The 21,632-nt window shown below is 38.9% G+C and overlaps 1 protein-coding gene across 1 annotated transcript; it reads left to right on the top strand.

The window, feature by feature from the left end:
• Positions 1-1,993: 1,993 nt before the first annotated feature.
• On the top strand, positions 1,994-2,605 carry LOC110907542 (uncharacterized protein At1g08160). Its single transcript, XM_022152510.2, has one exon. The coding sequence runs from the start codon at positions 1,994-1,996 to the stop codon at positions 2,603-2,605; it is 612 nt and encodes a 203-aa protein (XP_022008202.1).
• The last annotated feature ends 19,027 nt before the right edge of the window (positions 2,606-21,632 follow it).

Here is a 21,632-nt window from a genome sequence, read left to right as displayed (position 1 = left end):
GCAATATACCATTTGACCAACAAGTTTATTATTTTTTATCCACTTTAAATTTACGTTTTTGCCTCCAGTTTAAAATTACGTTTTCGCTCCAAGTTCAAAAAGTAATTACCCTGTTGCACCCAGCTAAAATTTACAAATTTGCCCTCGGTTCAAATATTACGATTTTACCCTCCGCCAAAATTACGTTTTCGCCTCAGCTCAAAATAAAAATATGTTTTTCTCCTATCACAAAATTACGCTTTTACACCAGTTTATTATTTTACACCCACTTTAAAATTACGTTTTTGCCCCCAGCTAAAATTTACGAATCTGCCCTCGGTTCAAATATTACGTTTTTACCCTCCGCCAAAATTACGTTTTCGCCCCAGCTCAAAATAAAAATATGTTTTTCCCCTATCTCAAAATTACGCTTTTACACCAGTTTATTATTTTACACCCACATTAAAATTACGTTTTTGCTCCCAGTTAACATTACGTTTTTGCCCCCAGTTCAAACTAAAATTATGCTTCTACCCCAGCTAAAAATTACGATTTTCTACTCGGTTCAAAATTACGCTTTCACCCTCAATTCAAAATTACGTTTCTTCCCCCAGTTCAAAATTAAATTATGGTTTTTCCCTAGCTAAAATTTACGATTTTACCCCCGCTAAAAATTACGATCTTGTCATCATTTTAGTTTTCCTTTCTAATAAAACTATAGTACTGTTTTTTTAATTAGCCAACACCCCACAACGCGGGCGAGGCACCAACTAGTTACATAACAAACGTTAGGATAACTAGTTAGAGTATTCGGCAGGGGCACATGATAAGTGGGGCGGGGGGGGGGGGGCACTGAAACAACTAACAATGTTATATATACGTAGTTTTCGTATAAAAATTTTTGAATGTGAAGCAAGGAACAATGTCCTACAAATAGTGGGTTGGCTTTTTTAGAGACATTTTTCCATGAAACAGTTGCAAAAAATAGATGTTAATCTCAACAATAATCAATGACTACCGAAGCAACTAACAATGTTATCCCATGATCTTCGTCTTAACCCCTAAGCATGTTATGTTAACAACACACACATCTTTTATCATACAATGTATTAGTTTTTCTCCAAAGAGCATCTTGCTAAGTATGAGAGCATCGTCTTTGCTTTACAAACTAAGGCTCTTAACAAGAACAAAGCCAATACTAAAACCACGTTAATAGACACACGAACACACTTTATCTGATTTAACCACAAAAAATTAACTGAGTTAGGGCTAAAAGACATAACTTGCAAGGGTTTGCAAATATTGAGTACGTTTTCTTTAATTATTGAATATGAAGGACACAGTTTGCAATAAGTGACATACATAAAGGATGATTTTTGTAATTTACTCTTGAATTTATTGTGGTTTGATTTTGCTTATATTTATGTTATACATAAATTCCACATATTATTGTAACTTTTTTATAAGTAGTGTATTTTTTCTCATATATAAAACCATAATATCTAAGTGATTTTTTTTAATGAAATTGTACTGATCATTTACAATCATTAAAATGAAGTTACGACCAAATATAAAGTTCCATGGTTTGCTACTTCCATTACCCACATATTAGTTATATAAATTTGTGTATATATTATTAAGTTATATAATTTTTTATCCTCAAATTTGTGTAATATATAACCTAACATATAACTATTTCAAAAGCGTATATATAAAACTGGCCTTTTGGAAATAAGGATCGAATGGAAAGGATTCACAAAAGATGAAGTTCTAAACATGAATAAAAGAATCACTTGTGAGTTCCACATATTCATTCTCTCTTCATTTCAAGTTAAGCATCATTTATACGCCTTTTCTCTCTCTCCATTTTCCAAGTTAAGTATCATGTGTGTGTGTATATTACAACATGATACAAGAAAAAGGAAGGAATGGATTGAAATAAAAAAGAATTAGCACTTGGGCATTTGACATATAATTCCAACCAACTTCAACAAGTTGTAAAGATCCATTAAAAATGGCTACTCCTAATAACCCAACCCAAAATCTGGTAAGGCCGACACGCTTCAAGCTCGTGAGACTCATCGTAATAGTCTTGCTTGCACTCATAATCTTCGTTGGTCTAACCGTCCTGATAATTTGGCTAACCATCAAGCCCAAAAAGATAGTCTACTCCATTGATGATGTCGTTATCCACAACTACTATTTATCCAATGCCAATCACCTAAACGCGACCTACAACTTAACCCTTAGCGCGTACAACCCTAACAAGAAAGTTTCTATTTACTATGATAAAGTTGATATTATTGTCTTGTACGATGATGAAACTATTAGCAGAGGGACTATCGACGCCTTTTACCAGTCCAAAATAAACACGACCCGTTTTAAGCTGAATCTTGCATCACATGATGTGGCATTGCCGGATCGGATTGCACGAGATCTAAAAGTGGAGAGGACGTTAGGTCGAGTCGAGTTGCGTGTGAAATTGAAGACTAGAATAAGGTTCAAGCTGGGAATGTGGAAATCAAGACAGTATGACCACATGAAAGTGTCATGTGCACCCCTTATGGTTCATTTTTCTTCTTCCTCAAAGGGCTTCCAAAGGACCATGTGTGATGTTGATTTTTAATTTTAGGGTTGGTTTGAGTTTTCTTGAATCGCCTGTTTTGCAATTTATTTGCTGATATGGTTGAGTTTGAAGTATTATAATTTGTAAATGTGACATATTTACTTAAAATAATCAAATGTTTATGTTTTTTCCTATATGTATGTTATATATATCACCATGTAAACATTGTTCAAAGCTAGATTTTTTGTACATGTATTGTTACATATAGAACCATGTATTACATGAGTTTGATGATAGAAAATGAAAGGCCTCTAGATGATCATGGAGTTAATCGAGTTCTTCGGAAAAGTTGTGCTTTCCATCTATATAAACTTGAATGATTTTTTTAAATAAATATGTTATTGTTTAGGTTAGTTGTGTTTGAGAAACAAATTTGTTATAAATTTTGAATTATTTTTTATATTTCATATTGTTTCTTGTATCACACAAAATAAATATAAATTTTGATATGAATTCATGGGTGGGGTTCGGCTACAAAGTCCAATTTTCCTACAAAGTGTACAAAGTCATAAAACACCACAATTTCAGCCATAAAACACACTCAAAACCCACAAATAATAGAGTGAAGATCAATAAAACACAATATCAAAACCCTAACAATCCATAGAAACTTCAAACATACCATCGTAGAACTATGAATATAAAACACAACATGATAATCAACAAAAAACACATTAATGCTAGTTATTCGAAAATCAAAGCCTTATCATCCAAAACACAACACAAAACCCACAAATATGGCGATTTAGTAATCTCCACTTTGTTATTTGGGAGTTTTAAGTGTGTTTTATGGCTGGAATTGTGGTGTCTTATGACTTTGTACACTTTGTAGGAAAAATGGACTTTGTAGCCAACTCCCACCCATGAATTCATAACCCTGAAGGGGTAAGGTCCCAAAAAACCTCATAAAAAGGATATGGGACCATACCACCAACTGGCCTTTCAACCCTTCAACTTTGCGCGGCCACGCATTGGTCTTACAAAAGGAAGGAAGAGATCAACAAGCGATAGTCGCGCGCCTAAAGGAAAGCATAAAATCCTTGTGCCGCTTCCCATTGGCAAAGGGTTAAAAACCCTAAGAACAATACTTCCGCCCAAATATCTAAACTTGGATACCATTTTACCCAGACTTGGGATTTATGCAGCTGTATGCACACCGTAAAGGTGTCACACCAGATTACAGCAGTAATCTTCTAGAAGGAATATGATCGTGCACCACCCAGACGGTTATAACCGTCTGGACACGTGTCATTATCACAAACGTCCTGAAATCACAACGATAGCATGTAATTGGAGAATGATATCCATTTAAACCACTTTCCACGTGGCAATTCCCCAACCATAGATCAAGTCACGATCCGTGTGCATTCACATCAGGATCAAAGCAACTTAACAAGGATTAAAAGGACTTAACGGAAGGGAAAATAACTGCTACGGCGTTAGCATCTTCCGTCATCTTTTCAATAACAGATTTTCCCTCCTAAACCCCCGGTTATAAATAGGAGAACTCTTCAGGTATAAACTCAGATCACATTTCACTACTTAAATACTTATCTTCTCCGTTACCAATACTTATTCTCACACCGGAGTCGGGTCAAGGAGAGAACCCTCTTCTCCCCTTGACGAGGCTAACGGTGCTCTGTTTTGCAGGATCACCGGAGAAGAAACTCGGCTGCAACTGAATCAATTAAGAGAGAACTAACCTTTTATGCGGATTCAAACCCCCTAGATATCTCGGTTCCGACCATTTATCTAGTGTTTCTTCATTGGCGCCCACCGTTTTCTCAGTTTTTCTAGTTTCTATCTCGTTTCGATTCAGTTCATCTCATTTTTCTGTTTTTGCACATGGCAGAAAATTCATCTTCTCACCGACAGCCTGGTCCTCGACCAAATGTCGGAAACAATTTACCAGTAGAAGGGATGGTAGAAGAGGCCTCAGACGATAATGAGGTTCAATTTAATGGAGCAAATAACCCTGTTACTCCAGGGATATTTCCCACAAATCCCGCTCAATCAATTTTACCACCGGGAGAAACTCCGATATCATGGTATGTCCGGTCACAAGGGGCATTAAATGCAGTGTACACGCAGTTGTGTGCTCAAACTGCTCCCGTAACACAATCACGAAGGCCAGGATCTAGAGCTCATGCTTCCCAGCGAGAAGAATCAACTTATGATGGTACAAACAGCTACCAGAGACAACACCATGAGTCACAGCCTCGTCAAAGGCAATCGGTTCATGATAGGTTGGGTTCCCAATGGGATGCCCACACGGATGAATCCGATCAAACATATCGTTTGAGTGCAAACACCAGCGTATTCAACAGACTACACCCAAACTCTAACAAATCCAGGCCTCGAGCGGTTTACAACCCTGAGGCAGAGCATAACTATGACTTAGTTTACCGCCCTGCAGAAGCAGCGGAAAACTCGAAGTTTATACTGGAAATAGCTCTGGCTCCGTTAGAAAGGGTAAGATTACCATCCAACGTCGGGAAATTCAATGGGTTAACTGACCCCGATGATCATCTGAGAGTCTTCACCAGCGCAGGGTTGGTTGGCGGTTGGACTCTTCCGCTTTGGTGTCATTTGTTTGTTCAAACGTTAACTGGGCCAGCGCGAATCTGGTTTGATAACCTACCGACGGGGCAAATCGAGTCATGGAAAGACCTGCGCCAAAAATTCTTAACACACTTCAGCCAGCAAAGGCGTTCCATGCGAGATACATCCAATGTCATGAACATATGGCGTCGAGATGACGAGAATCTGGAGGATTTTATAACCAGATATAATAAGGAAGTATTGGAGATCGGTGGTGTTCACGAACAGCTAATCCGTGCTCAGTTTAAGTACGCGGTTAGATGTGACGACATGGTCAAAGTATTATCCGGGACAGAGGGCCTTCCCAAGAGTTGGGAAAAGATAATGGCGGCGGCCAAGGTTTATGCGCAGACGGAGAAAAACCTTACTACAAATAGGCCACCACCACCGCACAGCAGGCCCACAGATTTAAGTGCAACGGGCGAGCGAAGGTTCAAAAAATCATGGCGCGAGTCATCCGGAAGCCGCTCCTCTGAAGATGCTCGCACAACAATTAACAAACTCTCTGCTCAAAGAGAAAACAAGCATGAAAATAGGGAGAGGCAGTGGACCCCACAAACAAAGACCCCGGCGGAGGTGCTGAGTACCGAGGACTATCAGTTCAAACCGCCAATCCCGATGAAGAGTAAACGTGGTTAAGATCTGGCGCAATATTGCGAATATCATAAGGACACTGGGCACACCACAAACAACTGCATTTCCTTGCGCACCAAAATAGAGAAAGCCCTCAAAAATGGGGAGTTTGCGCATCTACTCCAGAATATGCGCAAGGAGATAAAATAGATTACCCGGGGAGAAGAAACCTCCAGCAAGCGGGCAAAGACTTAAGGGACTCTGTAGAGTTCCCCGCAGGAAAAAACATCAAATATGGCGAAACTATCAGGGAGTAAGTTAAGTTCCATCTAATTATTAAAGACTTTGTAACGCCTCTGAGCTTTATCCATGAATAAAATTACAAAGTTTCTATCATTTGTGTTTACAAAATGCATGCAATTTCTTTTTAGTAACCGCAAAAACATTATGGTAGTATAAAATAAGCTCCATACGCGGTCAGTGATTACCTCACAAACGACCATAAGCTTCACACATGAGCTTCATACCAACTTTCTTCGCCTTACTTAAGTAAAAGCAATTGTACTCATGCAAATATTGTAAAGTCATTCAAACAAATAGAAACATATTACCTTCAGCGTACAAATACGCCCTGAAGAGATTCAAACACGACAGTGTTTCGAGTTTTACACAAACAAGCGCAACAAAACAAGGATCTACATCCCACACACACAAAGAGAAAAGGGGGGAAACACAAATTGTTCAAAAACAATTTCACCCTACTCTAAATCTTCATCCTCATCAGGGAAGATTTCTTTAAGCTGCGTTACTGGATCATCCGACTGCAGCGCCACATTTATCAACTCCATAACTGGAAGTTGTAAATTATTAAACTCTGCCTTTAGAGAAGCAAGCGCAGCGGCAGTATCTACGCCGAAAGCAGCGGACTTGCTATCATCCCAGTTAACCTTCAGCGCGTCATTCACATGATAGGAACATTCCGCATAACCTTGCGCATATCCATCCCGTCGCGCAGCAACCACCAATTCAGCAACAGTTTTATCCAGCTCTTTAGAGTTTAATACAGATTCAGCAACCTATGAAATCAAGCGAAATTGGTAAAAAAAAAAAGAAAAAGAGAAGAGAAAAAGCAAGCGCACATATGATTTCACAATAACAAAGGAAAGGAACTTACACAAGCAATCCCGCGATCCTTCAACCAGGTCATATCATTCTTTAAAGGCTCAAGCTCGCTTTCCACTGTGACCCGCGCCGTTTCTGAATTCTCCAATTTCTCTTCAACCTCAGTCAAACGGCGGGAGGTTTCAGTATACTCGGAACGCGCGAGCTCCAGGTCTTTCTTCAGTTGTTCCTGGTCAGAAACCAAAGCAGTAAGTTCCTCTAGTTCTTTATCTCTAATGGCAAGAGTGGTTAAAGCTTGTACCTCCCGTTGCTCACTTCGTTCCCTATGAGAACGCGCCTCCACCAACGCAGCCTCTGCATCAGCTTTCTCCTTTTTCAATCTTTCTACCTCCGCATCCTGATTCTTCAGCTTTTCAACCTCAGCCTTGAGGTTACTAACAATAGTGCGAAGGTTGGCTTTCTCAGCATTATCTTTTTCGCAAATTTTCCTCCAGTTTTTACGTTCTTCAGAAAGGAGAGCAGCTTCAGCTTCGGCCTTTCTCTTCCAACCAGCAACAGACCATTCCTCAGTCTTACGCTCAGCCTCAAACTGGGCTTGATCATCTTTTAATTTAGCCATCAATTGAGCCAGACGTTTCTCATTGTTGGAAAATTTCTTCTGAGCCGCCATGAAAGATTTCTGCTCTTTATGCATATTATACCACTCACGAACAATACGGTGGGTGGTAGAAACATGAGAAGCAGTCTCAGCAACATAAGACTGATAGGCCTGCTCACAAGACCGGTCTTCCTGAAACTTGACCTCCCCAGGTGGAAGTATCCCCTGCAGCCAATCCTGGCACACATGCCAGTCCGCAAAAGTGTCTCCCTTCTTCAAATTCCAAACGGGGGCGTGAAGGTCAGCAGCATCCTTCTCCGAATAGCTCCGGTAGTAATAATCTCCCAAAGTTTCCTCTGGGCGGATGGGAGATTGTTTACTAACACCAGCAGACGAATCTTGCTCTTCAACCGACACCTTCTCAACATGCTCCGGCATAGTATTTGTAGGAGAAGGAGTAGGAGTTTTCTCAGTTGCTCCTCCCCCCAGGTCTTAAGCAATCATCTCAGGGGCCGAAGGATTATCAACATCATTCACCACATCTAGGCCAGCATCAACAGGCCTCTCAATTTCAGCAGTCTTCTCCACACCATCATCTGCACCCTCTGTAAGGTTCAACTGATCAGCAACAGAAGCATATGGAGGGGTAGGAGGAAGATCTTCATTCACCACTGATTGCACGTTCATGGGAGTTGGAGCAACAGGAACTGCTGTAAAAATAAAAAATCCATAAGGATATAATCCACAAAAAGAAAATAAGGGAAGACGTTACTTACCGGGAACGGTTTCCGTAACAAAGGCATCAAGATTCCGTCTTCGGGTAATTTTCTTCCTCTGAACCTTTTTAGGAGGTTGATCTTCCGCATCAGTATCAGTTTGTTTCCTTTTGTTCGCCCCCCTTCGCACCAAATGCTCAGGGCTGGATTCCAAATCAATTGGATCTTCTGGGTTGGATGGAGGAATATCAGCAGAATCTTTCGGTTCTGGTTTTGGTCGCCTAATAGTAACTGCAGGCGCAAGACCCTCCAAAGTATCAGAAACCACCACATAACCACACTTGTCAGAAGAATGGCGCATACCTTTCTTCTCCCCAACATTTTTAGCTTTAGAAGATTGAGTCTTCTCAGCATCGCTCTTCTTTGGCGCAACGTTACTAGTCGTTGCACGTCTTTTCTTCTCAGGGCCTACGCCCAAATTTGACAACTCACCTATAAAGCGCAAAGAACAATTCACTCAAATGCGCAAATAAAAAGTAAAAACAAACAGTATGCGCAATCTTACCTATACCAACAGCAGATTGTTCAGACAAATCCGCGTCCCGCGGAAGAGAAAAATTCCTCGCAATACGATCATACCAAAGCTCTTCATCAGGCTTTTTCTTAATGGTACCCATCTTTCCTCCTTCTCTCTTATATGAAACAACTTACAAAGCAACAACTGCAAAAAACAAAAGGAGAGCATACTCAAAAAAAAAAAAAAAAAAAAAGAGAGAGAAGAAAGGGGGTGAACCCAACCATACCATGACCTCCCTCTGTATACACAGGCTTGTCGTCCCGGTCCATCTTCCAATTCAAGCTCATACCAGCCCCAACAAGGGCTCTCTCCGGCAAAATAATGTTAGGAATTTCCTTCAAATCTTGATACCAAGTTTCATCAGAAGGGGTCCGGAGTGTTTCAACGGGAACATCTTCTTTCCCCCTTAAAACCATCCTCACCGGAATCACTTCGGCCTTAATAAAAATTTTTTTTTGCTTCCAATCATGAAAAGATTTTGGGGGATGAAGCAAAATTTTCTTTGCAGAAGCTCTCTGAACAAACGAATAGAACCCCTGGGTACAATGCATTTGATGGAAAACCCTAAATCGGGGAACGGTCGGCTCAATATGCATAGTCCGACACACAAACTCAAAATGTCGAACCCTGACCATGCCAATAGGATGCAGTTGAGAAAGATGAATATTGTAAAACTACAGAATTTCAAGAAAGAACTTCGTTACAGGCAAACGAAAGTTGCCATCACAGAAAAAATCCCAAAAAACGGTAATATACCCGGCTGGGGCATCTGCCGCTGTCTGCCCCTCTTCAGGGAACAGAGCGCCCCAACTTTCTGGAAACTTGAAATTTTGAACTAAACCGTCAAAAGACGCTCTTGACCACTTCAACGGTGGAAGTTCAGTCGACATCTCTTCGGTAAGACCTTCTTGATGTTCTCCGGTTGACATAAGAAGGGGAATAGGGGATTTTCAATAAAAGAAAAAGAAGGGAAAAAGTTTTCAACAAAACAATGATGGCACAAAGAGGTTACCCAAACGTTATATACTTATCGCAATAAATAACATTGGTAACTGTCACAGCGACTTTTCCGGGCATCACAGTCCCCAAAAACAGCAGAAAAGTACACACACGTCTGCACACGCGCGTGAAAAAGATAGTGGCATATACCTGACAGTGTCAGCCTGTCATATAGACCTAGCTGTACCATCCCCTAAAGTCAAAAGATTTCCAGAACCTCCAAACAAAATTAAATCTTCTCATAGAAGATTCCTCATTTTTCGCGCCCAAAAAACATTTCTCTCTCAAGTCCAGTGCTCCACTTATTTGCATAAGTACAACACTAGACTGGGGGGACTTGAAGGGGTAAGGTCTCAAAAAACCTCATAAAAAGGATATGGGACCATACCACCAACTGGCCTTTCAACCCTTCAACTTTGCGCGGCCGCGCATTGGTCTTACAAAAGGAAGGAATAGATCAACAAGCGATAGTCGCGCGCCTAAAGGAAAGCATAAAATCCTTGCGCCGCTTCCCATTGGCAAAGGGTTAAAAACCCTAAGAACAATACTTCCGCCCAAATATCTAAACTTGGATACCATTTTACCCAGACTTGGGATTTATGCAGCTGTATGCACACCGTAAAGGTGTCACACCAGATTACAGCAGTAATCTTCTAGAAGGAATATGATCGTGCAACACCCAGACGGTTATAACCGTCTGGACACGTGTCATTATCACAAACGTCCTGAAATCACAACGATAGCATGTAATTGGAGAATGATCTCCATTTAAACCACTTTCCACGTGGCAATTCCCCAACCATAGATCAAGTCACGATCCGTGTGCATTCATATCAGGATCAAAGCAACTTAACAAGGATTAAAAGGACTTAACGGAAGGGAAAATAACTGCTACGGCGTTAGCATCTTCCGTCATCTTTTCAATAACAGATTTTCCCTCCCAAACCCCCGGTTATAAATAGGAGAACTCTTCAGGTATAAACTCAGATCACATTTCACTACTTAAATACTTATCTTCTCCGTTACCAATACTTATTCTCACACCGGAGTCGGGTCAAGGAGAGAACCCTCTTCTCCCCTTGACGAGGCTAACGGTGCTCTGTTTTGTAGGATCACCGGAGAAGAAACTCGGCTGCAACTGAATCAATTGAGAGAGAACTAACCTTTTATGCGGATTGAAACCCCCTAGATATCTCGGTTCCGACCATTTATCTAGTGTTTCTTCAAACCCTAATATGAACTATACATACAAAATTAAAGAAAATATAACATTATTCATTTTAAATAATGCGTTTAAGAAATTTATTTCAAAATTAGCATTTTTTTTATTTTGGAAAGTGTTATCAAAGTAGATGGAATGGAATTTGTTCACGATTTAAGGACATATATATACTGTTTATAGATATTTTTTACAATATGGCTAGGAGTTGGCCAGAAAGTCCAAATTTCCTAAAAAGTGTAAAAAGTCATAAAACACCATAATGTCAACCATAAAACACATCAAAAACCCACAAATAATATGATGAAGATTACTAAAACATCATGTATGTGGGTTTTGTGTTGTGTTTTAGATGTTAAGGCTCTGATTATGGAATGACAAATATTATTGTGTTTTATATTGTTTAGCATTTTGTGTTTTATATTCATAGTTATACGATGGTGCGTTTGAAGTTTTTATGGACTATTAGAGTTTGAATATGGTTTTTTAGTAATATTCATTCTATTATTTGTGAGTTTTAGGTGTGTTTTATGCCTGAAATTATTGTGTTTTATGACTTTTTACGCTTTTTAGGAAACTTGGACTTTGTAGCTGAACCTCACCCTTACAATATATATTGTATAATTTTTTTTTGTTATCCCATCTTTTTGATAATTTTTTTTTTAAATTAAAGTAGAGATAAGTAGATAACTAATATTAATTATTAATAATATCGAAGTGATATAATCATCAGTATAAGTTTATATATATATATATATATATATATATATATATATATATATATATATATATATATATATATATATATAGGGTAGGGCTATATAGAAAACCCTATATATATAAAAAACCCTAGAAAACCCAACCTCCCGACATTTTTTTTTTTAAAAAAATAACACATGTAATATACATGTTTTTAAGAGTTTTGGGCCAAAAAAATCAAAAAAGTGCCGAAGGGATGATTTAAAAAAAAAATCAGTAATTTCTGTCTTTTGTGCCTAACACATGTTAGGCAACCGGACATTGCTGAAATTTGTTTATTTTTTTTTAAAATCCCTTTGGCGCTTTTTTGTTTTTTTTGGCCCAAAACACTTTAAAACATGTATATTACATGTGTTATTTTTTTCAAAAAAAAATGTCAGGAGGTTGGGTAAAAATGGGGGGAGATTTGAGTTTACAGAGTTTTCTAAAAATTTAAGGGTTTTTTGTCTAGCATTACCCTATATATATATATATATATATTCTTGAGAGCTGAGGAGATATTGCCACATACCATTTAGTGGAATTCTTTATTAGAATTAGATGCAATGTGATACAAAGATTATCATGAGTTAATGGATTCGTATATGCATCAACTTATAAAGATATAATGCTAAAAAGTGTTATGAGTTAAAACAAACATAAGTTTTGTTTCGTTTATTGTTACGAGTATGTATCTAAACACACAGGAGAAGGTTCTTAACATGCAACATGCTTGGACAAACAACCATAGGTAGTCGGCCTGGCTCTCGAATCTTATTTGGAGTCATGATTACAAACTCGGAGATTTGTACCCTAACTTTATATATTGTTATCTTATGACTATCATCATGTGATCGGAACTTAAACTGAGTCAAACGAAGATGATAATAATAAGGAATATTGGATTTAAATAACCTCAACTTTCATCAATTGGCCAATAACACTCCCAACTTTCGATTTGTACACTAGCACTCATAACTTTTAACTTATTGGTCGATAACACTCCCTAATTAACTAAACCCTAACACAGTTAGTTGATGTCAGCTGCCACGTCATAAAAAGTGCCATGACAGCTGCCACATCATAAAAAATGTCACACCAGCTGCAACGTCATGTGTCACGTCAGCAAAAATGGCCACATCAGCAAAAACTAATAGGGTTAGTATAACAACCCTCCTGAATTTTTCTGACACCCTAAACTGTCCCAATATGTCCTAAAATACACCCTATACGTAAAAACGGACCCCGGATACATTAATTTATTAAAAAAAATTAAAAACAAGAAAATTAAGGCTGTTGCGGGGCGCGTAGCCTTCGTCTACTGCCTACGCGGGCCGCGAGCGAGCAAAAACGAGGCCTCACCCGGTGTTGACACGTGGCAACACGTGTTGAATCTATACTCGTGACCCGGATCAGCTACGCCGTAGACCCCCTATGTCGCGGGCCGCGTAAGCCTCTGCCTTCGCTTACGCGGGGCGTGAGAGACCCCAAATGCAGCCTTATAAATTGCACGCGTCGGTCTTCAGACGAATTCGTTCATTTCTCGAGCTGTCTCTCTAATTTCTGAATAGCAATCATAATTCTCGGGTATAATACCCCCTTAATAACGAGGTTCTGCTCTGTTGTAAGTATCATAACCCCTGGATACGTATTAGATATGCAGCCCGATTGATCTAGGGTTCCGTAACGGCTGTCGTGGTTCTGCCCAACGTAGTCGTTGGAATGCCATCTCGGGGATGGTATTACTAATGTTAAAATGGGTTATTATACTAACGCCTGTGCATTTGTGTAAATTATAGATTGTCACCAGGAAACCCTTACAGAAAACCTAAAACAGCAATGTGAGTAATATCTTTTTTTTTTTTCAAATTGTTTTTACAAAACCTCACACGATTAGTTATATATTAGGCAGTTATTGAGTATTTGTAAGGATACAATTATCATCGGTATGTTGGGGTTTTGTATACAAAATTTGTTACTACCTTGTGAGGGGTAACATTTTCACAAGTCGGGTTGACAGTACCGTGGATGATAATTGATATGACTTGGAAACAAATGTAATTGTGAGACTGCCCTCAATACTGTACAATAGTTTTATTTAAACTGGGATTCACTCACCAGTATTTCCCACTGACAAAATGTTTTTAAACGCGTTTCAGGTAACAATATGTGAAAGCCAAATAGAAGCCAGCTGGACAGCACTGAAGGCTTGGAAAAGTGGCAATAAAGTTACCTAAAATAAATAGATGTTTTTCTTAAATAACAATAGGATTTATTCCTATGAAAATGTGTGTATTTAAAACTTGGGTTTTATCCCACGTGTTTAATATTATGAAAGCGTGGTATTTTACTCTGATAAAATATTTCCTAACTACGGTCCTGATGTAAATTCCGTTGCCAAAATGGATAAAACACAAGATACCACCAAAACTGGTCGCGGCCGCCCGTTCCCGGGTTTGTCAGGGGAAGGGGGTTGCGACAGAAGGTGGTATCAGAGCCAAGCCACAGATTCAGCCACAGAAGTGTTCTGCTGACACCAAAATTCAATCCGTTAGGAAATAAATTACAGAAATACGTGCATAATTGTATTTTATTGTTATGTGTTATTTGACTATTTGTTAGTTTACAGTATGAGCGACCAAGGACCATCCGACGCGTATCGTCAGTTGTCTGGTTCGCCTAGAAGCGAAGGCGCCTCTTCTCAGCCTGCCCCCTCAGGGTACCCTGCTGATAATGAAGAAGGAATATTCGTGTTTAAGGCTCAGTCTGAAGAGTCATTCCCTCATAAAAAGAGAGGATGGTTCAGTAGGGGAACACATGAGCGTAGGAAACGAATGAAAAAGTTGCAAGAACAACGAGTGTTAGCAGCAGCTAAAAGAGAAACCGATGCCCACACCCAAGATATGCTTAATAGGAGTTTAGCCAACTTCCACATCTTAGCAACCACTGTAGCCGACCCTAACCTGGAACAACTAATAGCACCCCAACCACTACCCAACCAGCCGATGGAGATAGAAAACCCTGAAAATCAAGTAGAAATGCATGATTTCAACCCAGAGGAGGAAATACCTAAGGTACCAGCACCTAACCCCTTAGACCCGAATTACGACCCGTGGTGGGACGATAATAGGGATTATGTGCAACGTTACCCCATACAAGAAGACATGCCCATAACGAATCTAGGAGCATGTCCAGGGTTGGACCCTCTAGATCCCTATTACAATAACGATGTATTCATTAGGGAGATTTTAGAGAATCCTTACCCGTACCAGGAACCCGCACCCTAGATTCCAAACCCAGTCCTACAACCTGCACCCCCAATGAGTGCAGAAAATGTTCAAGAACTCAGGACATTCCGTGAGGAAATTTTAGAAAGTAGTGAAAGAATGAGACAGGTGGGAGAGTGTAACACCTCGAAATTTTGCGTCCAATAATGTATTGACACGTGTCTTAGGTTTACACGTGGTACTAAATACTAAATAAAGGACTAAAGTTGACAAACGTTGAAAGTATGTAAATCCGAGGGTTAAAAATGTCAACAAGGGATAAATATACTGTACAGTAACCTTAAAGGATGCTCGTACCTTCAAACGAATGAATCATGGATCGTACGGAACGAATTGTGAAAGAAAGTGAGGAATTACAAACTACAAGGGCCAAAGGTGTCAACATGTTTAAGTTATACCTCTGAGTGACCTTTGGGCGTACCCGAGGCTTTGTAATGGTAAATTATACTCACTAGAATACGCAATATAAATTTCGCGAAGTTCCGTTTTAAAATGAGAAAGTTATGATCAAAATCGTATGCGAGGGGTTAAAAGCGTCAAACTTTGAAAGTTATGACTTTTCGGGTATTAATAAATTAACCAAGGGTTAATAAGTTGGGTAAAAGCCACGGGGCCCTTATACGCAAATTAACGAGGCCTAAAACGCAAAGTTACCCCTTCGAAACCGAAAGGCCAGTGCAATAATTACAAAAGATTTGAAAATCTTGAAAAATAGGTCTCGGGCGGGCCGCGTTAAAGAACCAAGAGATCTTACGCGGGCCACGCTGACAGATGAGATATGGGCTCTGACATTGAGATTCAGGCGACCCGCGTAAAGGTTACCTGATCTCTAACGCGGGCCGCGTCAGCCTCCCAGATACAGAAAATTCGGACAGAAGCACTGTTGAGTGTTTTAACCGACTTTCTGAGCAATAATGAGAGCATGGGTGCCCCCTAAACGTCCCCTAGCACTCAGGGACACATGTTGATGATCCAAGAACACTTGTAGCACTTGTTGTCAATGATCTAAGGGCTTATGATTGCTATAAAAGGCCACATTGTTGCAACAAGTTCTTCACACCTCCAATCTGCCTTCTTGATCACTTCTGGAGCTCAAGTGCCTTCTTTGCTCATCCCTGGTCGTGCATAGGACTCTTGTAAGTATGCTCCACCCTTTGTGGTTTAGTTTTTGCATAGTTATAGCTTAAAAGTCAATCCGTCGTAATTAACGATTGACTTAACGATAAATCACAAATGGTCCAGTGATTTGCCGAATCAAAGGTAGTTATACGTTGGTAATTATGTGGGCATTAAACCCCTAAAAGGGCACCCTCTGATTCCCACTCTAACTAGTCCGAATGTCGAGTCAAACTTGCTTAGAAAAAGTAAACAGAATGCTAATTTGCGATTTTATGTATAATCAGTAATGTAGATGGCGTGTAACCTGTTTTAACACTCATACAACATGATAATAAGTATATTAGCTAGTCTAAGCTTGTTTGATCCGACCATTTACTATTTTGACCCGGTTCGGAACCGAAAGTCGCAAAGCTTTGACTTTTGCCTTGACTTCAGTTCTGACCCGTTATGGTATGATTTAGATATGCCTTAGGACTCCCTTAGGACTCCCTTAGGACCAGGTTACATGATGGTATAACCCTCTGTGACCGGTTCGTTGTTTGTCTGAGTCTTTGGCACATTTTCGTTAAAAGCTTAAAAGTTGACCATAACGCCCTTTTTACTTTAAAACGATAATTTTGGGCGTGTGAAAGGACAATAACCTTAGTTACTGATTTCTAAGCATGTCCCTAAAATTTCATGTCAATCCGAGGTCTAGAATAGGAGTTATGCTAAATAGCGCAATTACGGAAACTTTAGTAATTAAATGGCGTAATTAGCATAAAGCCTATCTAAACCCAAATTTCGACACCAAATCTTTTACACGCTGATGTAAAATAATATTTTGGGATTTTTAAGGATTTTTAATTATTTTTAACTTGCTCATAACCTGCGGTTATGGCATCGATTCGGTAAATACCGAATACACCCTTTTTGGACATAACTTGAGTTCTACAATGTATTTCGACCCGAATCCAGATGCTACTGATTTTAAATAATAAATAAAGTATTTTGAACTTTATAAACTGTTCGGAAAACTCAGATCTCTTGTAGAACTTGGAAACCTCTTTTTCATCTTTAAAATGACCGAAATACCCCCTACGGGGCATATATTGAAATTAAATTCATTACGGGCATTATGGAAGGTATCCTACTGATACCACAACCTCTTTAAAGCATATTAACTTAGGGAAACCTGTGTAGGACTCTTACGGATTTCCCGTTACGCCATTTGCGCGCACGGTTCGGTTTATGTAACTAGTTTACATAAACTAGCCGAAACGGGTCAAACCTTATCGTCTTCACTTCAAAATCCAGAGTGTGGTTATATTACCCATGTTAAACAAGTCTTCAAACTTGTTGGGTCTAAACCACATTCCGTTCTCGGTTTTCGCCTTTCACGCGATTAAACCGTATTTATCCTTCTAAACTGATCGGTCTAGGCTAAGGCTAAATTAAAGACCCGTTAGGATTCTAATAGGTTATTATAAACCTTCGTTCCAGAATAGGAGACCAGTAAAAGATACTTGCATTTGGTTGATTGAGGATTATTACTTGCTCAGGTAAATACTTTTAACTTATTTTCCATTATACAGGCTTGGGTTACGGTATATAAAAATACCGCTTGGTCGGGCAACTGACCCCAACTCAATGGTAGTTGGGTATTATCAATGTGACCCGTTTAAAAATTGGTTTTGTTGGCTTTACGCCTTTGGGAGCTTAATGACCATGTCCCGGATATCCTTGGCATCATTTTACGAAATGGCCACGACCTCGACACGCGGGTGTAGGCGTACACCCGACAACGTGTCTATATTTATAAAGGTATAACCGTTGGTTTTCCCGCCACGGCTTTATGCTATGTGGCGTGTCAATTAACCTTAAACCCGGCACGACCCGGGCGACCGAACGCATAGTGAACATGTAATTCTTTTATAAGATTTAATTGATGAATTATCCCAAGTTATAAAGAGTTTGTGCCTTGTGCATTCAAATCAATTTTATTAAACTTTTTTTCAAAAGTGTCGGTTGAATGTATTTACCAGTGTAAAGTGACATATTTTCCCCAAAAGATTAATTGCAGGATCTACACGTAATAGGCTGGCCACTCCTTAGCATCGTTAGAGTCTCGCAAGCTTGGGATGCCACTATCTGTTGAACAATAGTTCTATTTTTATTTTGATCCCCTGTGGATTCATTTCAACTACTTGTGATACTTGGATATTACATTTGATGGTTGAAATATAATCTATCTTTATGCTTCCGCTGTGCATTTATATATTGTGTGGTTTGACTATATTGTTGCCAACTACGTCACGGTAATCCCCCACCGGTGAAACACGTGGAAATCGGGGTGTGACAGAGAGCGACCCATCTAGAAGTATGACGAGCGCAATATAAATTTCTGGATGAATCCATATCCATGAATGTGATTGTGAAGGAAGGAATAATAATAATATAATATAATATATAATATGTGTGTTTAAAAAAAAAACTACAGATGCCTACTACTGTTAGTGTAATTTTTATTTTCAGTTGTATTGTAATTTTTATTTCCAGTGTTGGCTTGTATTAGATGCATATATATATATAGGGAGATGTTCATTTGAGAAAAATCTTTTTGCAAGAAGAAAACTAATTTAATCTAGGCCCTACATTTTTTTGATCAATGGTTATGAATCAAGATATAATTTTCGTCTACTTTTAATTAATACTTTAATTAATAAGGGTAGGAAAGACATTTGACGTACAATACTAATAAATATTATAAAGAGTTACTCAAGTCTTATTAATGCCACCATAATTTCCTCCTTCACCGCCATTAGGCTAGAGGGTATGGTGATGGTCCTCCAAGGGAGGATGATCCGCCACGTAGGCGCCACGTCATAGTCCTCCCAAGTATGGTCCATCTCACAAAATTAGAGGGTATGGAGGATGGTCCTAGATGATCTTACTCCACCACTTTTATGTTTTTTATTTTTTTAATTTTCTACTTTTTTTAACATTTAACAAATAAACTAACAAAATATTTTTATTAATATTAAAAACACATTACATAAACTTAAAAACGTAAACTTAAAAAAATCCTAATATATTAAAATAAACTACTAGTTTTCCTCCTCCATGTCGTCGGCGGGTTCGTTTTGAGAATTACGTAGACTTAACAACTAGATTTTTTTTTAAATGCCTTTGAACTTTCACGTTTTAAATGAGAACGTTTTTTTAATCTAATCTAAAAAGTTCAAAACTACACCCAAGAAATGAGCTGGCTAATTTCTCTTGAAACTGGTGAACTACGAATATTTAATTCAATCGGAGCTCAAGTGAAATTTAACCAAATTTGACTTTCTGTTTGTCTCTTTCTTAAAAGAAGCAAAACTGAAGAAAAGGCATCTTCTCTCTCCCTCTCACTCATCTTCTCCAAAAATTCATCAGACCCTCTTCTAAACAAGCTTCATCAATGGCGGTCAAAAATGAAGAAGAAATGGTAAATTTATTTTTTTTATTTAACGATCAAAAATGAAGGGGGGGCCCACCATATTGGATCGTCCTGAACGTCCATTCCTCGACGTTGAAAACGGGGACGGGTGGGGGCGGGATGGGGTGACGCCGGCGCCGAACCAAGAAGGGGATGGGGACGGTCCCCTTACCCCATAGCCTTAATATGTTAGTGCTACACCAATTTTATTAGAAGTGACCAAATTATTGAAAAGTGTTGTGTCCTACACATATTTTATTATGATTCGCAAAATTATTTAAAAGTTTTGTGGTCCTACACATTATGTACGTTACACCAAAACATTGTTTTTATGGTGTAGGAAATGTTGAATATATAGGATCATGTGCATGATTGTTTTTATTGTGTAAGATGCAAAACTATTTTATAGGATGACTCATTGAATGATTAGGGTTCATTACCTTTGTACCCTTTATTCTTTTTATTCTTAATTTATAATTTCTTCTCATTTGAACTCTCCACTATATATATAAAGAGTAAGTCGCAATGATCGACGTTTTTGATCAACATGCGTGTTGTGTGTTTGGTTATGTTCAATATTATCTTGTGATATTAATACGTGGTAAATGTTTAAAATCCAGATGGACAACGAAGTGAACCAGGGAAACCAGAACGATAATAACCAGAATGATAACAACCAGAATGACAATAACCCGATTAATGAGAATCCAAACAACAATAACAATGGAAACCAAGTGGATAACAATGCCATCCAACACATAGTGGCACAAGGAATCATAGATGCAATGCTATTTATTATTCAAACTGTTAAGGAAGCGGATAATAAAAGTAAGCATAGCAGTAAGCGACCAACTGAACCGAGAACACAACGTAAACAATGGACATGTACTTCAAGCGCCCATTCCCAAAAGAAAAAGAACCATGCCTTATGGTTGTTCTTATAAAGAATTCTGGTTCTGCAAACCAATAGAATTCTCGGGCAATGAAGGACCCATTGCAACTCTACGCTGGATAGAAAAGACTGAGGCTGTTCAAGCAAATGTGCGGAAGAGGACAAGATAATGTTTGCTTCCAGTATGTTTAAAAACTCAGCCTTAGAATGGTGGAACACTATCCTCTAGTCAAGGGGAAGTGATAGGGTTTACAACATGGAATGGGAAGAATTTAAGAATATGGTAGAAAGGAAATTCTGCTCTCCCAATGAAAAAGAACAGATAGCAAATAAGTTCCTGAACCTTAGAATGACCGGGGTAGATAGTAAGGGTTATACTACTGCATTCTTTGAATATGCTAGAATAGTACCAACCCTTGCATCACCTGAACCAGTATTAATCTCCCGTTACATCTGGGGATTAATCGGGGAGATTAGGCATGTAGTCAAGGCAGCTAGACCTCAAACCATAGAAGAAGCTGTAGAACTAGCAAACACCTTGACTGATGAGTTAGTGCGTATGTGAGAAGAAGACCAAAGGAGAAACTTAGCCCAAAGGCTTACCCAGGAATTTCGTTATGGAAATTCCAACCGTAGGAACGTAGGTTCTACCTCTGCACCGTACTGCAAAGCCTGCAAGAAGAAGCATTCGGTAAAATGCTCCACTTATTGCAATTTCTGCAAGCTACCAAGGCACAAGGAAGAAGATTGCAGGAGGAAATCTAGTAGTGGACTGTGCTTCAACTGTGGATAAAAAGGTCACATCAAGCCAAATTGTTCGAAACGAGTTCCAGCCATGGGCAACAAGAACACTAAAAATGCTAGAGCATTTGTTCTGACTGCAGATGAAGCCAAAATGATTCCGAACGTCATAGCCGGTATGTTTTTAGTTAATGATGTTTTTGCAAAAGTATTATTTGACTCTGGTGCAAACCAAAGTTTTATTAGTACTTCATTTTGCAAACTTCTTAATCAACCATTAACTAAACTCTCACAAGAATGTCTAGTAGAGACAGCCAATGGGGAAACCATTAAGATTTCTGAAATCTTGTAGGGAGCAAGAATAGAATTTTTAAATCAAAAGTTTATG

This window comes from Helianthus annuus, chromosome 2 (assembly GCF_002127325.2).
Source record: "Helianthus annuus cultivar XRQ/B chromosome 2, HanXRQr2.0-SUNRISE, whole genome shotgun sequence".
NCBI lineage: Eukaryota > Viridiplantae > Streptophyta > Magnoliopsida > Asterales > Asteraceae > Helianthus > Helianthus annuus.
Note: the sequence above shows the minus strand (reverse complement) of the source record. Positions and strands in the feature narration are given on the sequence as shown.